This window comes from Paralichthys olivaceus, chromosome 24, assembly GCF_024713975.1.
Source record: "Paralichthys olivaceus isolate ysfri-2021 chromosome 24, ASM2471397v2, whole genome shotgun sequence".
In the NCBI taxonomy this organism is placed as follows: Eukaryota; Metazoa; Chordata; class Actinopteri; order Pleuronectiformes; family Paralichthyidae; genus Paralichthys; species Paralichthys olivaceus.
In genome coordinates this window covers 14,462,089-14,474,181 of record NC_091116.1, presented here as the reverse complement: position 1 = coordinate 14,474,181, position 12,093 = coordinate 14,462,089, and the positions used below count along the sequence as shown (strand labels likewise).

The 12,093-nt window shown below is 45.8% G+C and overlaps 2 protein-coding genes across 7 annotated transcripts in view; both read right to left on the bottom strand.

The window, feature by feature from the left end:
* xdh (xanthine dehydrogenase) overlaps window positions 1-541 on the bottom strand; it is a 14,459-nt gene extending 13,918 nt beyond the window's left edge. The window contains exons 1-2 of one of the 2 annotated variants that reach the window (XM_069521007.1): window positions 386-538; window positions 66-229 (exon numbers count right to left, since the gene is read on the bottom strand). In XM_069521007.1, coding sequence (XP_069377108.1) covers window positions 66-229; window positions 386-422 — 201 coding nt within the window. In that variant the 5' untranslated portion in view covers window positions 423-538. Of the gene's footprint in view, window positions 1-65 lie in introns of both variants that reach the window. The other variant, XM_069521005.1, reaches the window with a different exon arrangement.
* A 667-nt stretch (window positions 542-1,208) lies between these two features.
* Window positions 1,209-11,725, bottom strand: LOC109646927 (adenylate cyclase type 8-like). Of its 5 annotated transcripts, XM_069521010.1 has the most exons (25): window positions 11,493-11,708; window positions 11,336-11,395; window positions 9,872-10,124; window positions 8,906-9,103; window positions 8,250-8,489; window positions 7,919-8,147; window positions 7,537-7,686; window positions 7,193-7,323; window positions 6,978-7,089; window positions 6,743-6,870; window positions 6,514-6,672; window positions 5,741-5,975; window positions 5,468-5,656; window positions 5,284-5,384; window positions 4,770-4,971; window positions 4,553-4,654; window positions 4,339-4,475; window positions 4,033-4,114; window positions 3,699-3,857; window positions 3,438-3,584; window positions 3,135-3,227; window positions 2,922-3,036; window positions 2,220-2,344; window positions 2,031-2,129; window positions 1,209-1,677 (listed from the first exon to the last, which is right to left on the bottom strand). In XM_069521010.1, the coding sequence occupies exons 3-25, from the start codon at window positions 10,099-10,101 to the stop codon at window positions 1,495-1,497; spliced, it is 3,546 nt and encodes a 1,181-aa protein (XP_069377111.1). In that variant the 5' UTR covers window positions 10,102-10,124; window positions 11,336-11,395; window positions 11,493-11,708; the 3' UTR covers window positions 1,209-1,494. The 5 variants fall into 5 exon arrangements, 4 of the variants coding, with proteins under 4 accessions (XP_069377111.1, XP_069377112.1, XP_069377113.1 ...); XM_069521011.1 differs by lacking the exon at window positions 3,135-3,227 and having other exon boundaries at window positions 11,493-11,709; XR_011240361.1 differs by lacking the exons at window positions 3,135-3,227; window positions 3,438-3,584 and having other exon boundaries at window positions 3,654-3,857; window positions 11,493-11,725.
* Between the last annotated feature and the right edge of the window lie 368 nt (window positions 11,726-12,093).

The window sequence follows — 12,093 nt, the reverse complement described above, 5'->3', positions numbered from 1 at the left end:
TTTTTTATATATTTATACAGAATTTACATTTTTACACATTTTAACTGGGCTCGAAGTTATTTTACCTTCTTTCCGTTAACGAACAGGATGAGCGGGTCAGAGCCGGAGCGGGTCCCGGGACCGGAGCCCGTCTCTGGAGAGGAGCGGGTCTCTGGAGAGGAGCGCGTCCCGGGACCGGAGCCCGTCTCTGGAGAGGAGCAGGTCTCGGTCCCGGTCCCGGTGCGGGTCTCTGGAGAGGAGCGGGTCCCGGGACCGGAGCCCGTCTCTGGAGAGGAGCGGGTCTCGGTCCCGGTCCCGGTGCGGGTCTCTGGAGAGGAGCGGGTCTCGGTCCCGGTCCCGGTGCGGGGGTCGGTCTCGGTCCCGGTGCGGGTCTCTGGAGAGGAGCGGGTCTCGGTCCCGGTCTCGGTCCCGGTGTCGCTCATGTTTCTTAATGATGGAGAAGTGCGGAGACGGTGCTGCGTTCAGGTACAGCGATATCAGCCGGAATTCTCTGCTCTGATCAATGTGTGAACTGTTTATTGATGATTCTGAGGGAGGAGGCGGGTCTAACCAGTGATTGACAGCGAGGGGAGGGACCATGTGATCTGACCTTTGACCCCAGATAGAGTGATTATCTAAAGGTCAATGTTTCACGGGTTACAACACACACACACACACACACACACATAAACACACACACATAAACAAACACACAGACACACAAATAAACACATACACACACACACATAAACACACACACACACACACATACACATAAACGGACACACACAGACACACACGTACACTGTGTGTTACTGTGTGTTTATGTGTGTGTGTGTGTGTGTGTTAAATGTTTGTGGTGAATTCACTTTCAGTGTTTTCAGGACACAAACCTCGACGTCACCGACGTGTGATATTTATAAATCTATATGTTGAAGAGTGAAAATCTTCGTTTGACTCGTCACATATATATAAAGTTTAGAGTGACATCATCTTTCAGCAGCTACTTTTATTCTCATTCTAATAATTCAATCATTTTCACACTGTCGAGAAATATGTCTTCGATTTGTTTAGTTTGCTGATGAGACGTGTGGCTTTTCCTTTTAAACATTCGTCAGCAGAGTTAAAAGTTAAACTGACTGTGGACGCAGCGCCCCCTAGTGGACAGAAGCAAAACGTGTTAAAAATAAAAACAATGCAGCAGGAAGCCTTGAAAAAACTTTATAGTCTTTGTAACTATGAGAAACATTTTTTTATTGAACCAGAGCTGAAACTCCACGTAGACTTGGACACGTAGCCAGGTTAAATCCTGGACTGTGAACAAACACGTCCTCCTCCATGTTTATTTGTCCACTTGATTAGTTTCTGTTAATTCGTCTCTGCTGCTTTCACGACTCAATAATATTTCTAATCCTCATGTTTCACTTTCCTGGCATCCTTCCTTTTCTTTGACGTCCTGTCGTTCAGCGTGTTCCCACCTTTAAACAGAGCGGAGCAGATTTCCGATCATCTGCGCTACGACGCCTCCACCAGGTGAAACCCTCCGTTTTCTTCCCGCAGCTTCTCTCTCTTTCGGGCCTGAACGAGGCTGAAGACGACGGCTCCCAGCGTGTTCCTGTTCAGGCTGAAGCCCCGCCCACCGCCGCGCTCCATGAAGCTGGACCGCTCCTCCTGACTGCTCACGAAAAACGTACGAACCTGAGGATGAAAATAGAAAAGGTGTCACAAACTCTTAGCATGAGCTTGTTCAGACAGTGGGATTCATGTCACTACATTTTCAGAATCATGCACAACAATTTTATTTTGAAAGATGTTTTAACCCTTCACAGTAATTATTTTTATATTCCTAATTTCTCTAATGATTATTTTTGAACTAACTACATCTCTCATTATTGTTTAATGTTTAAAAGACATTTTCCAAATATTTATTCTTGTATTTATGAAATAAAATCACATTGACCAGATTCTTTTCTATTCATGTATGTTTGTGCGTGAATAAGAGTTTTGTATTCATTTTTAATTTCTTGTTATTTTATTATTTTGTGTCTCACCTTGCCGTGACGTTCGCTGATGCCTTTGACGTAAATGTTCCCTCTGAGTTGCCGTAGGAATCCTTGCTCCACCAGAATACAGCTGGTGGATTCTGGGACCTGATGTCGGGGGGTGGGGGTGGGGGTGGGGGGATGGCGTTCAGTTATATACACGTAAACATGCGTCGTCATGCAGACAGGTGAGCTCACCTGAATCCTGCCGCTGACCCCTGTGCTCTCCATCCTGCTCGCCATGTTCACCGTTGCCCCCCAGATGTCGTACTGAGGTTTGGTGGCACCGATCACACCTGCGATCACGGGGCCGTGAGCGATACCTGGAGACGCCAATAACTAAATGTTTAATGATTCAAAATCATTATTTTCAATTGTTTCATTTTATTTAAAAAAACTGAAACCATCTTAAAATAATCGTATTTCTTTTATAGCAAATAAATATTCACGCTAAAGGTTCAGATCTGGACGGAGGCGTTAAAGAGACGTCATGTGAGATTCAAAATATTTCTATTGTTTGGATATTATTAACAAAAAGTGAGCAATTTAAAAATACTTAAATATTGAAGTACTTAAGATACAAAAAACTACTTAAAAACACCCGAAAACCTGAACATCAATATTATAAATTTTAAAAGTATGAAAATAATCTATACAAACTTCACAAAACAGTAAATATGCAAAGATAATATTAATTTAAAATATTGAAATACTTAAAAATGTTTTGATATTATATCGTGAATAAATCAAATGTTTTAGAAAAATGTGATTTCTGTTCTTTTATTTTCTTAAAAATAATCATGTTTTCTTCTCATTTTCATCTTCAACAGTTAAATCTTGTGGTTTTAAACAAAGTCAATTTGAAAATTCACATCAAATCATTTCCGTCACGTTACGAACCGACTCGGAGCTGGAAGCTGTTTCCTGTGTTGGAGTTGATGTGTTTGAGCGTTTCCTGCATCGCCAGAGCGAAAAGAATCAACTCCGTGAGGTGATGCCAGACGTCCTCACGCTCCTGAACAAAGTGAACACACAACTTTAGATTTCTGACTCAGATCTTCACGTGTGGTTGATAATCTGCAGCAAGAATGAAAGAAGGAAGCTTTTCTCAACCCGTCTGTCAGGAGAGAGACCAGACGCTGCCATGTAGGAGCTGCCGATGGTTTTAATCTTCTCCACCTCCTGAAAATAACACTCGTCCAACAACTACACACACAACGACTCACGTGAATGTTGACTGACATTTACACTCACCTGAAGGAACAACATCAGTAAAATCACAACGTGGAAAATGTTTCAGTGACACAATCTTTTTCCATTGTGTCTGTGTACTGTGTGTGTGTGTGTGTGTGTGTGTGTGTTTGTGTGAGTGTGAGTGTGTGTGTGTGTGTTTGTGTGAGTGTGTGTGTGTGTGACCTCATCAAAGTCAGAGATGATGTGGTTGAGGAGGCGGAGACACTCGACGTGCTGATGAACGAGTTCCCGCTGCTCGTAGAAATTGGAGAAACTGGGCAAAGAGGCGAAGAGGACGCCGACTCGCTCGTACGACTGCGAGTACAACTCCTGACAGAGTGAACACACACACACACACACACACACACACACACACACACACACACACACAGTTCACACCTGCTGCTTTGACGCTGACACTCACACCTGTGCAGGTGAGCGCACCTCGTTGTTGCGGTCTCGCTCCAGGAAGTGTTGTGCGACGTGGACGGGCAGGATGTTGAGCAGCAGACACTCGTTGTGTTCCCTCAGCTCCTTCATGTCCTCCACCTCCTTCCTCGCCTGGAGACGCCACAGGAAGTCCAGCCGGGCCGTCGCCTCCAGCTACCAAGGAGAACACAGAAGAACATGAGGGGCGTTAGAACTCATTAGAACTCAGTAGAACCCAGGAGAACTCATTAAAACTCAGTAGAACCCAGTAGAACCCAGGAGAACTCATTAAAACTCATTAGAACTCAGTAGAACTCAGTAGAACCCAGTAGAACCCAGGAGAACCCACCTGTCTGCTGTTGTAGAGAACCGCGAACACAAACATCACCATGACAACGACACAGACTCCGTTTTTACACAAGTGATCAGATCTGAGCGACAGAGAATGAGCTGTTAGCAGTTAGCAAAGCAGTTAGCATAATATTTTATTCTACTTTATATCTAACAGTCCTCCATTAGCATCTGTGGCTAAGTATCACTAGCATAACATTGGTTGGGAAAAACAATGATTCACGTTGGATCAGCTTGGAGAAGCTAACACTGGTTAGCATGAGCTTTAAATCAGCTGCTTCAGTTGGAAATAGGATGAGCTCACCTGTGCGTCTCGATGACGTAGGTGTAGAGGGCGGCGGCCACCAGGAGGACGGCGAGCTTCAACACACAACTCAACCTGAGGAACACCGCGCAGGTAACCATGGCAACCATGGCAACCATGCCACTCAGAGCCATGTACTGTGAACAAGGACGTTAGTTACGTTAAAACAGCTACGCTAACAACGCCACAGTGTTTGATTAGCGTTCGAGCTAACCTCTGGATGTGCACAGATGTTGATGTCAGGCCAGGCAGAGGTGGGCGGAGCCAGCGGGCTGTCACTGTGGTTGATGTGAGGGTCTGATGAGTCACACCACAGCTGTAGGAAGGAAGGAAGGAAGGAAGGAAGGAAGGAAGGAAGGAAAGAGAAAAGTGAGGCAGCCTGAAGAGGAGACTTTACGCTCCTTTACATTCAACCATTCCCCGAGACTTACGATGTCCGAGGAGGCGACTCCAAAGTTGACGGTGATGGCGGTGAGTGTGAGCAGCGTCCGTGCGCTCTTGTTTTCGTGAATCCAGCAACAGAGCGCCTGAAGGGAGGCGGGGCAATGCTTAAACTCCTCCCCCAGCGTGAGCACCAAGAGCAGAGAGTAAACTCCAGCGCTGATTACGAACTGAGCGATCATCGGACATAACCTGGACAGAAAGATAAAGGTCCAACCTTCACAATCCATCAGGGGCTAAACCAAGACGTACGAACTATCATCGGATCGAAAACGAAGCTAATTATTTCACTGTACGCTGATGATGTCGGCTCCTACATAAGAGAGGTGCAAAATCAACAGTGACAATTCAGAAGGTTGTTTTTGTGGAAATGAAAAGATTAAAATATTTATACAACAGCAATAAGGAGATATAGAGAGAGATAGAGTACTTTATTCATCCCCGGAGGGAAATTAAATTAGATAAACTACAGGAAGAACCTACATGTAAATAAGAACTACGCACCGTGGGGCGGGGGTTAGCACTTGGACCGCCATCAGCAGCAGCAGCAGGATGAAGGAACAAACCATGTTGGACTTGAAGAGTTCGTCCCTCATCTGTGAATACTGAGACAACAGGAGGAAGCTTAACGTCAAACTGTCCGTTATAACTCAATCATAAAACCACAGACAGGACGTGAGCTCGTTACCTTTCCCTCCATGTGGGAGTCCTTGAACACCTGAGTGAAGGTGGTGATGTGCTCCTTCCTCATTCGTTCACTGCTCCGAACCTCCATGGCCCGACGGATCCTCTTGTTGACCTCCCGTGACCCCGACCTCTGAGCTGCGATCTGATTGGGTAGCTGGGTCAGTGAGCCGTTGGTGAAAGTGGCAAGGATCTAGGGGGCGCCGCAGAGCGTAAGACATAGAAAGTCGACACATTTCTTTAAATTGAGAGATTTTTATTCTTAATGTTTCCTCACGAAATTCATTCCCAGGATGTCTCCGAACGGCAGCTCGGCGCTCCAGCTCGTCATCTCGTCGTAACTTGGGTGCATCACTTTTGGCAGCTCGGCCTCGTCCCGCGGCGCCGGGCGGATGAGGTAGGTGTCGATGTTGTGCTTCCGTAGAAACTCGTTGCGGTCCTGGCCATGTCCCGCCTCCGTCTCGTAGAGCCCGCCCAGACAGTCCAGAGTGGCCTGAGAGACGTGGATTCGTCTGGTGACGACACAAAGTGACGTTACATCGGTGTCGCTAGAAAACTTTGTTTTCAAATTGTTTGTGTTTTGTTATTTGAAAACAAGACTTTGACAAGGACGGACACAATAGATTCCACGTGTAGAAATAAATAATTCTAGCTTTGGTTCGAGTAAAGAGTTCCAAGGTAAATGAACTGAGGAGTTATTGTCAGTAATGGTCGAGTATCTGAGGAGACATGTTGTTTATCAAGCTGTCTTGTTGATCATAGTCCACGATCAGGATCCAGGATTTGTGTGTCACAAGGATCACATTCTGAAATAACACAAAATAATTCATGAATCTTGTTAAAAACCATCAGACGTGTGCAGAAGACTGATCCAGATCAAATCTGGTTTGTTGAGGACCGTTTTAAATGTGAGATTATTTTTAACATGTGACTGTAGCAGTCGTGACATCATCACAGGACTGAAGGCGTAAGCTTCAGGTTCATATCAGTTCAATCTGACTCTGTGGATCCTTTGTGTTTATAAAGCCAGCGTGTAAATCACTGTCTGACCCCGGGACGCCTGCAGCCTCCAGACTGTTGGCGATGTCGACGTCCCAGCTCCAGATGTCAAACTGCCACTTCTGAAGACCCAAGACGCCACAAAGAACCGACCCCGAGTGAACCCCGATCCTCATGTCCACCTCCTGCTGCAGCTCCCGACGAACGTAACTGTGACACAATGAGTGTGTGAGTGAAGCGTCATGTGGACACGCCCTTCAAAGTGTTGTTAGCGTGTTACCGTATGGTGTTGATCATACTGAGACCCATCTCCACACAGCAGCGAGCGTGTCCCCTCTGAGGCTCTGGAACTCCCGACACACAGTAATAACAGTCGCCCAGGATCTTGATGCGCAAACACCGATGCCCCTGAACACACACAGAGGAAAACACAGCAGAGTCTTTAATAACAGCCGTCTTCTCGTTTTGTTCCATTGGAGAATCAGCGGTTTGTGTGGTTGCCATGGAGACCTGACCTCTGCGAGCCTGTCGAAGCGGCCGAAGAGTTCGTTGAGAGTTTTAACGAGATCCTGAGCAGAAAGAATCAACGAGAGCGACGTGAAGCCGATGAGGTCTGCGAACAGGATGCTGCGGAGAGGGATCGTGACAGTACGATTAAAAGTTGAAATGTTTTCTGTCACAGGAAGTCAAACATCAGACGCAGCTGAAGCAAATGACCGAGGGAGTCGACCTGACGTCCTTGTAGTGGTGGATGTAGATCTTGTGGAACTGCTGAGGCAGCAGATACTCGTCCACGGTGGCCATGTCAGAGATCATCTCCAGAACCAGGAAACGAGGCAGGATGGACTTCACCAGACGCTCCTGAACCAAACACCAGCACCGGTTCAAACACTAACAGCACTTCTCATTTTGAAGGTAGAACAACAGGCGGGTTCATGGAGCAGGACAGAGATGGGTTCCATCACATTCATTCACATGAAGCACGTGAGGTGAATCAATAACTTATTGTATCTCAAGGAATCCAATGACATCCTGTCGTCACATTTCACGTTTATAACAAACGTGATTCTGCACCTGACGGTGGTTCTCTCTCTCCAGCCTCACTCGTCCCTCGATGCAGCGCCTCGTCTCCAGGAACGATTGTCGCTGCGTCCGGTCCGACAGGTAGTGGATGAAGAGACCGGCGGTGTTCATCGCCAGGTACAACAAGGCCTTCGACAACACCTGCACACGCACCACAACCACACACATGGAAACACAGGAAACATAGTTCAACACAATCTGCCAGGGTCAGTTCCTGCAATTTAAAAAGGGAATAGAGAAGGAAGAGAGGAAGAAAGAGAAGGATGGAGGTCAAGAGGGAGGGAACAGAGGAAGGATGGGGCCAGACAGGAAGTGGGAAGTAGAAAGGAAACAAGGGGGAAGAGGAACAGAAATAAAGGAAGGAAGAAAGAACCTTTCTGATGAAGGTGTGGTCTCCATGGTGACAGCAGAAGTCCACCAGCAGGTGCAGGGTGGAGGTGGTTGCCCCGGCGATAATGGACCAGAGGAAGGGGAGGGGCAGCAGGGTGTAGGTGGAGAAGAGGGTGAAGACCACGTACCACGAGTGATCGCTCTCCGCCCAACTGAAGACGCCGAGCAACACCTGCAGCGTCTGAGACAACCAGCTGACCACTGACAGGTACCTACACACACACACACACACACACACACACACACACACACACACACACTACTGTATCTGACACACACAGGAAGTACCCCAGTACACCGGGAAGTAAAAGTACCTGAGCCACTGTGGTGACGTCATCACTTCCCTCCTGATCACAGCCAACGCACAGATCCCCGCCCACAGGATGACTGACAGGCCAACCAGCCAATTACAGGCCACGCCGCTCCAGCCTAGCGGCCATGTTAGCAGAGAGAGGAGGAGTCTGGTGATGATGTCGATGACGTTGGTGACGACCAGAGACGTTCGTCTCTGACTGGAGGAAAACTGCTGGTACAGCTGCTCCAGGTCCTCGGACCTGCGTCACACAGGAAGTACACATCTTCAAACAACATTCACTTAATCACAAGAACTAAACATCAGAAATACTCAGAAATACTAAAACCTTTCAAACGTGTAAGAAGGTTCAAACTAAGTTCAGATAAAAACCTTTATCGAATGTGAAATAAATTAAGTTTTAATTAAGATCAAATAATTTATAATATTTGAAAAATGCAATAAATAAATAAACAATACAAATCAAAGATTGATGTTGAAGAAGTGAATTGATCATTTTTGAGCTGTGTAAAATGTAAATTCTATAAATAAATGAATGTTAAGAAAACAAATGGGTTTTTCAGATATTTGTAAAATCTGTTTACTCAAATTAAAAAATGTACGTTTTAGAAAAAAGGTGTCAATGTTTGTGGTAAATGTCAGTTTGTGTATTTTTACTTGAACGTGTGTTGCAGAGCAGGAATGAAGACGCCTCGCACTGATGATCCCCACGACACAAAGAAATCTGCGTCACTGAGCGGGTTGTGTTTGCTCTGTGTCCCCGCGCTGACCCTCAGTGTCCCCGGGTGAACGCGAGCTGCCGACGAGCGCCGCTTGTGCCAAAGCGCCCCCCGAGACGCCTTGTTACGAATCTGCCTGCAAGACGACGGCAGGGGAAAAGTTAGTCCCCAAAAAAGAAGCTTTTGAGATATCAGAAAGAACAATTAATGATGACATCACTACTGTCTCTACCTGCTGATGACATCACTGTCTCTACCTGCTGATGACATCACTGTCTGTACCTGCTGATGACATCACTCTCTGTACCTGCTGATGACATCACTGTCTCTACCTGCTGATGACATCACTGTCTGTACCTGCTGATGACATCACTCTCTGTACCTGCTGATGACATCACTCTCTGTACCTGCTGATGACATCACTGTCTCTACCTGCTGATGACATCACTCTCTGTACCTGCTGATGACATCACTGTCTGCTGATGACATCACTGTCTGTACCTGCTGATGACATCACTCTCTGTACCTGCTGATGACATCACTGTCTCTACCTGCTGATGACATCACTGTCTGTACCTGTTGATGACATCACTACTGTTTCTACCTGCTGATGACATCACTGTCTGTACCTGCGGATGACATCACTGTCTGTACCTGTTGATGACATCACTACTGTCTCTACCTGCTGATGACATCACTGTCTGTACCTGTTGACGACATCATTGTCTCTACCTGCTGATGACATCACTGTCTGTACCTGTTGATGACATCATTGTCTGTACCTGTTGATGACATCACTACTGTCTCTATCTGCTGATGACATCACTGTCTGTACCTGTTGACGACATCATTGTCTCTACCTGCGGATGACATCACTGTCTGCTGATGACATCACTGTCTGTACCTGTTGATGTCAGCGATGTAGGCATCAGTGACGGTGATGCGATGGCGGCTCCTCTCCAGGCCGCCGGCGAGCCTCAGCGTGTACAGGTTGTGCTGGTCGATGATGTTTCTGACGGCGTTTTGCCACAACAGCTGCTTCCTCCGCAGACCGGGGGCGGGGCTTATGTTGTTACAGAGGGCGATGTCACCGGTCTGCTGCGTTGCTTTGGCGCCACATTCTGCGTCATTCATCGTCACGCCCTCTCTACGACCTGCTGGTACAGGAAGTGAGCTGACCGTTAGCAGATAAACTTTCATTTCTGGAAATGACAGGAAGCTGTTTTTTGATGGATCCAACATGATCTGTTTTTTAAAAACTCTGGGGGGGGGGGGGGGCAGAGCTCCTCCATGTTCCATTTCTCGTCTTTTATTCATTTCATGACGTTTGTGTTTTATTTTGATGACATCACAGACGGAGAGACGCTGGAGGAAACTTCAGTTGATCAGATTGTCTCTCGGCCAAAAAACCAAAAGATCTCAGCGGAGCGGTCGGACGAAGGCGCTGGCGCTCGTCAGGTCCAGGTTTCAGGACTAAGCTGATCAGATTACAGAACGTTACCGACTCCTGACGCCAGCAGAGACGTTTGATTCTGAACCTTCAACCGATTTCACCCCTGGACTCGTTCATTAAACACACTTTGATTTGTTCATATGCAAAAATCTTTTACTTTTAAATTAAATAAGAGATTTAAATATTATTCTCGGTCATTTGTCAGAAAAAAATCAGAAAATGATTATTGACTTTATAAATAATAAGATTAAAATGTCAGTGTTGTGTATTCTGCTGACAAACAGAAATAACACATCAACACAACATCCAGGACCAAGAATAGAACCCTGAGGAACACCACACGTGATGACTGTGCTCTTTAACATACGTGTGTGGAAATACACAACTGGTAGTTCATGATAAACTCACAACATGTCACATGACTTATTCTACTGCCCCCAAGTGGCAAAAACAAGTGATCAGTGCAGCTTCACTGTCACTCGACGCTCGTACAAATCAGATTTTGGTTTGTAAAGTTTGAGAAATGAAACGGTCCTGAAAAAACTTTTTTTAATTTCATGTAACGTTACGAAGGCATTTCCTCTGATCGGCTCGTTTTCACACTCGGCTCCTTCTTTTGTTTCTTTCCTGTTTCTCCCTTTTCTTTTCTTCTTCTTTCTTTTCAACTCTTGGTTTTTTAAGTTTTCTTCTTCCTCCATTATTATTCCTTTATTTCTTTTTGCACTTTGTCATCTTCTGTTTTTTACTCCACATCTCTGCATCTTCACTCTTCATGTTTTGTCCAAATGTATGATTTTATTTCACGGATCATTTTTTTCTCTTGAAATCATCGTCTCTTGTTCGTTATTAAGTCGTAATTAAAACGCTTCCATCACCATTTCAACACATTGGATGAAATAAAAACGTTAATTGTACCTTCGTCAGTCTCATCATTGTCCTGTCGAGTTCCCAATCGTTTGTTTTTGTCTCGGAAACCTGCAGAAATACAAAAACAAGAAAACAAAGAATGAAAACTAGAATAAACCTCAAGTTAAACATTTGATCCATTTACCTTCATGAAGAAGAAACTCACATGAAACCAAACGAGGAGGTCGAAGATAGTTTGTCCAAAGTCTGTGAAGTATGAAGACCTGAGACCAAAGAAGAGAGGACAGAGAAGAAGAAGACGAGAGGACAAACAGAGGAGGAGAGGACAAACAGAGAAGAAGAGGAGGAGAGGACAAACAGAGAAGAAGAGGAGGAGAGGACAAACAGAGAAGAAGAGGAGAGGACAAACAGAGGAGGAGAGGACAAACAGAGAAGAAGAGGAGAGGACAAACAGAGGAGGAGAGGAGGAGAGGACAAACAGAGAAGAAGAGGACAAACAGAGAAGGAGAGGAGGAGAGGACAAACAGAGAAGAAGAGGAGAGGACAAACAGAGGAGGAGAGGACAAACAGAGAAGAAGAGGAGAGGACAAACAGAGGAGGAGAGGAGGAGAGGACAAACAGAGAAGAAGAGGACAAACAGAGAAGAAGAGGAGAGGACAAACAGAGAAGGAGAGGAGGAGAGGACAAACAGAGAAGAAGAGGACGAGAGGACAAACAGAGAAGAAGAGGAGGAGAGGACAAACAGAGAAGAAGAGGACGAGAGGACAAACAGAGAAGAAGAGGAGGAGAGGACAAACAGAGAAGAA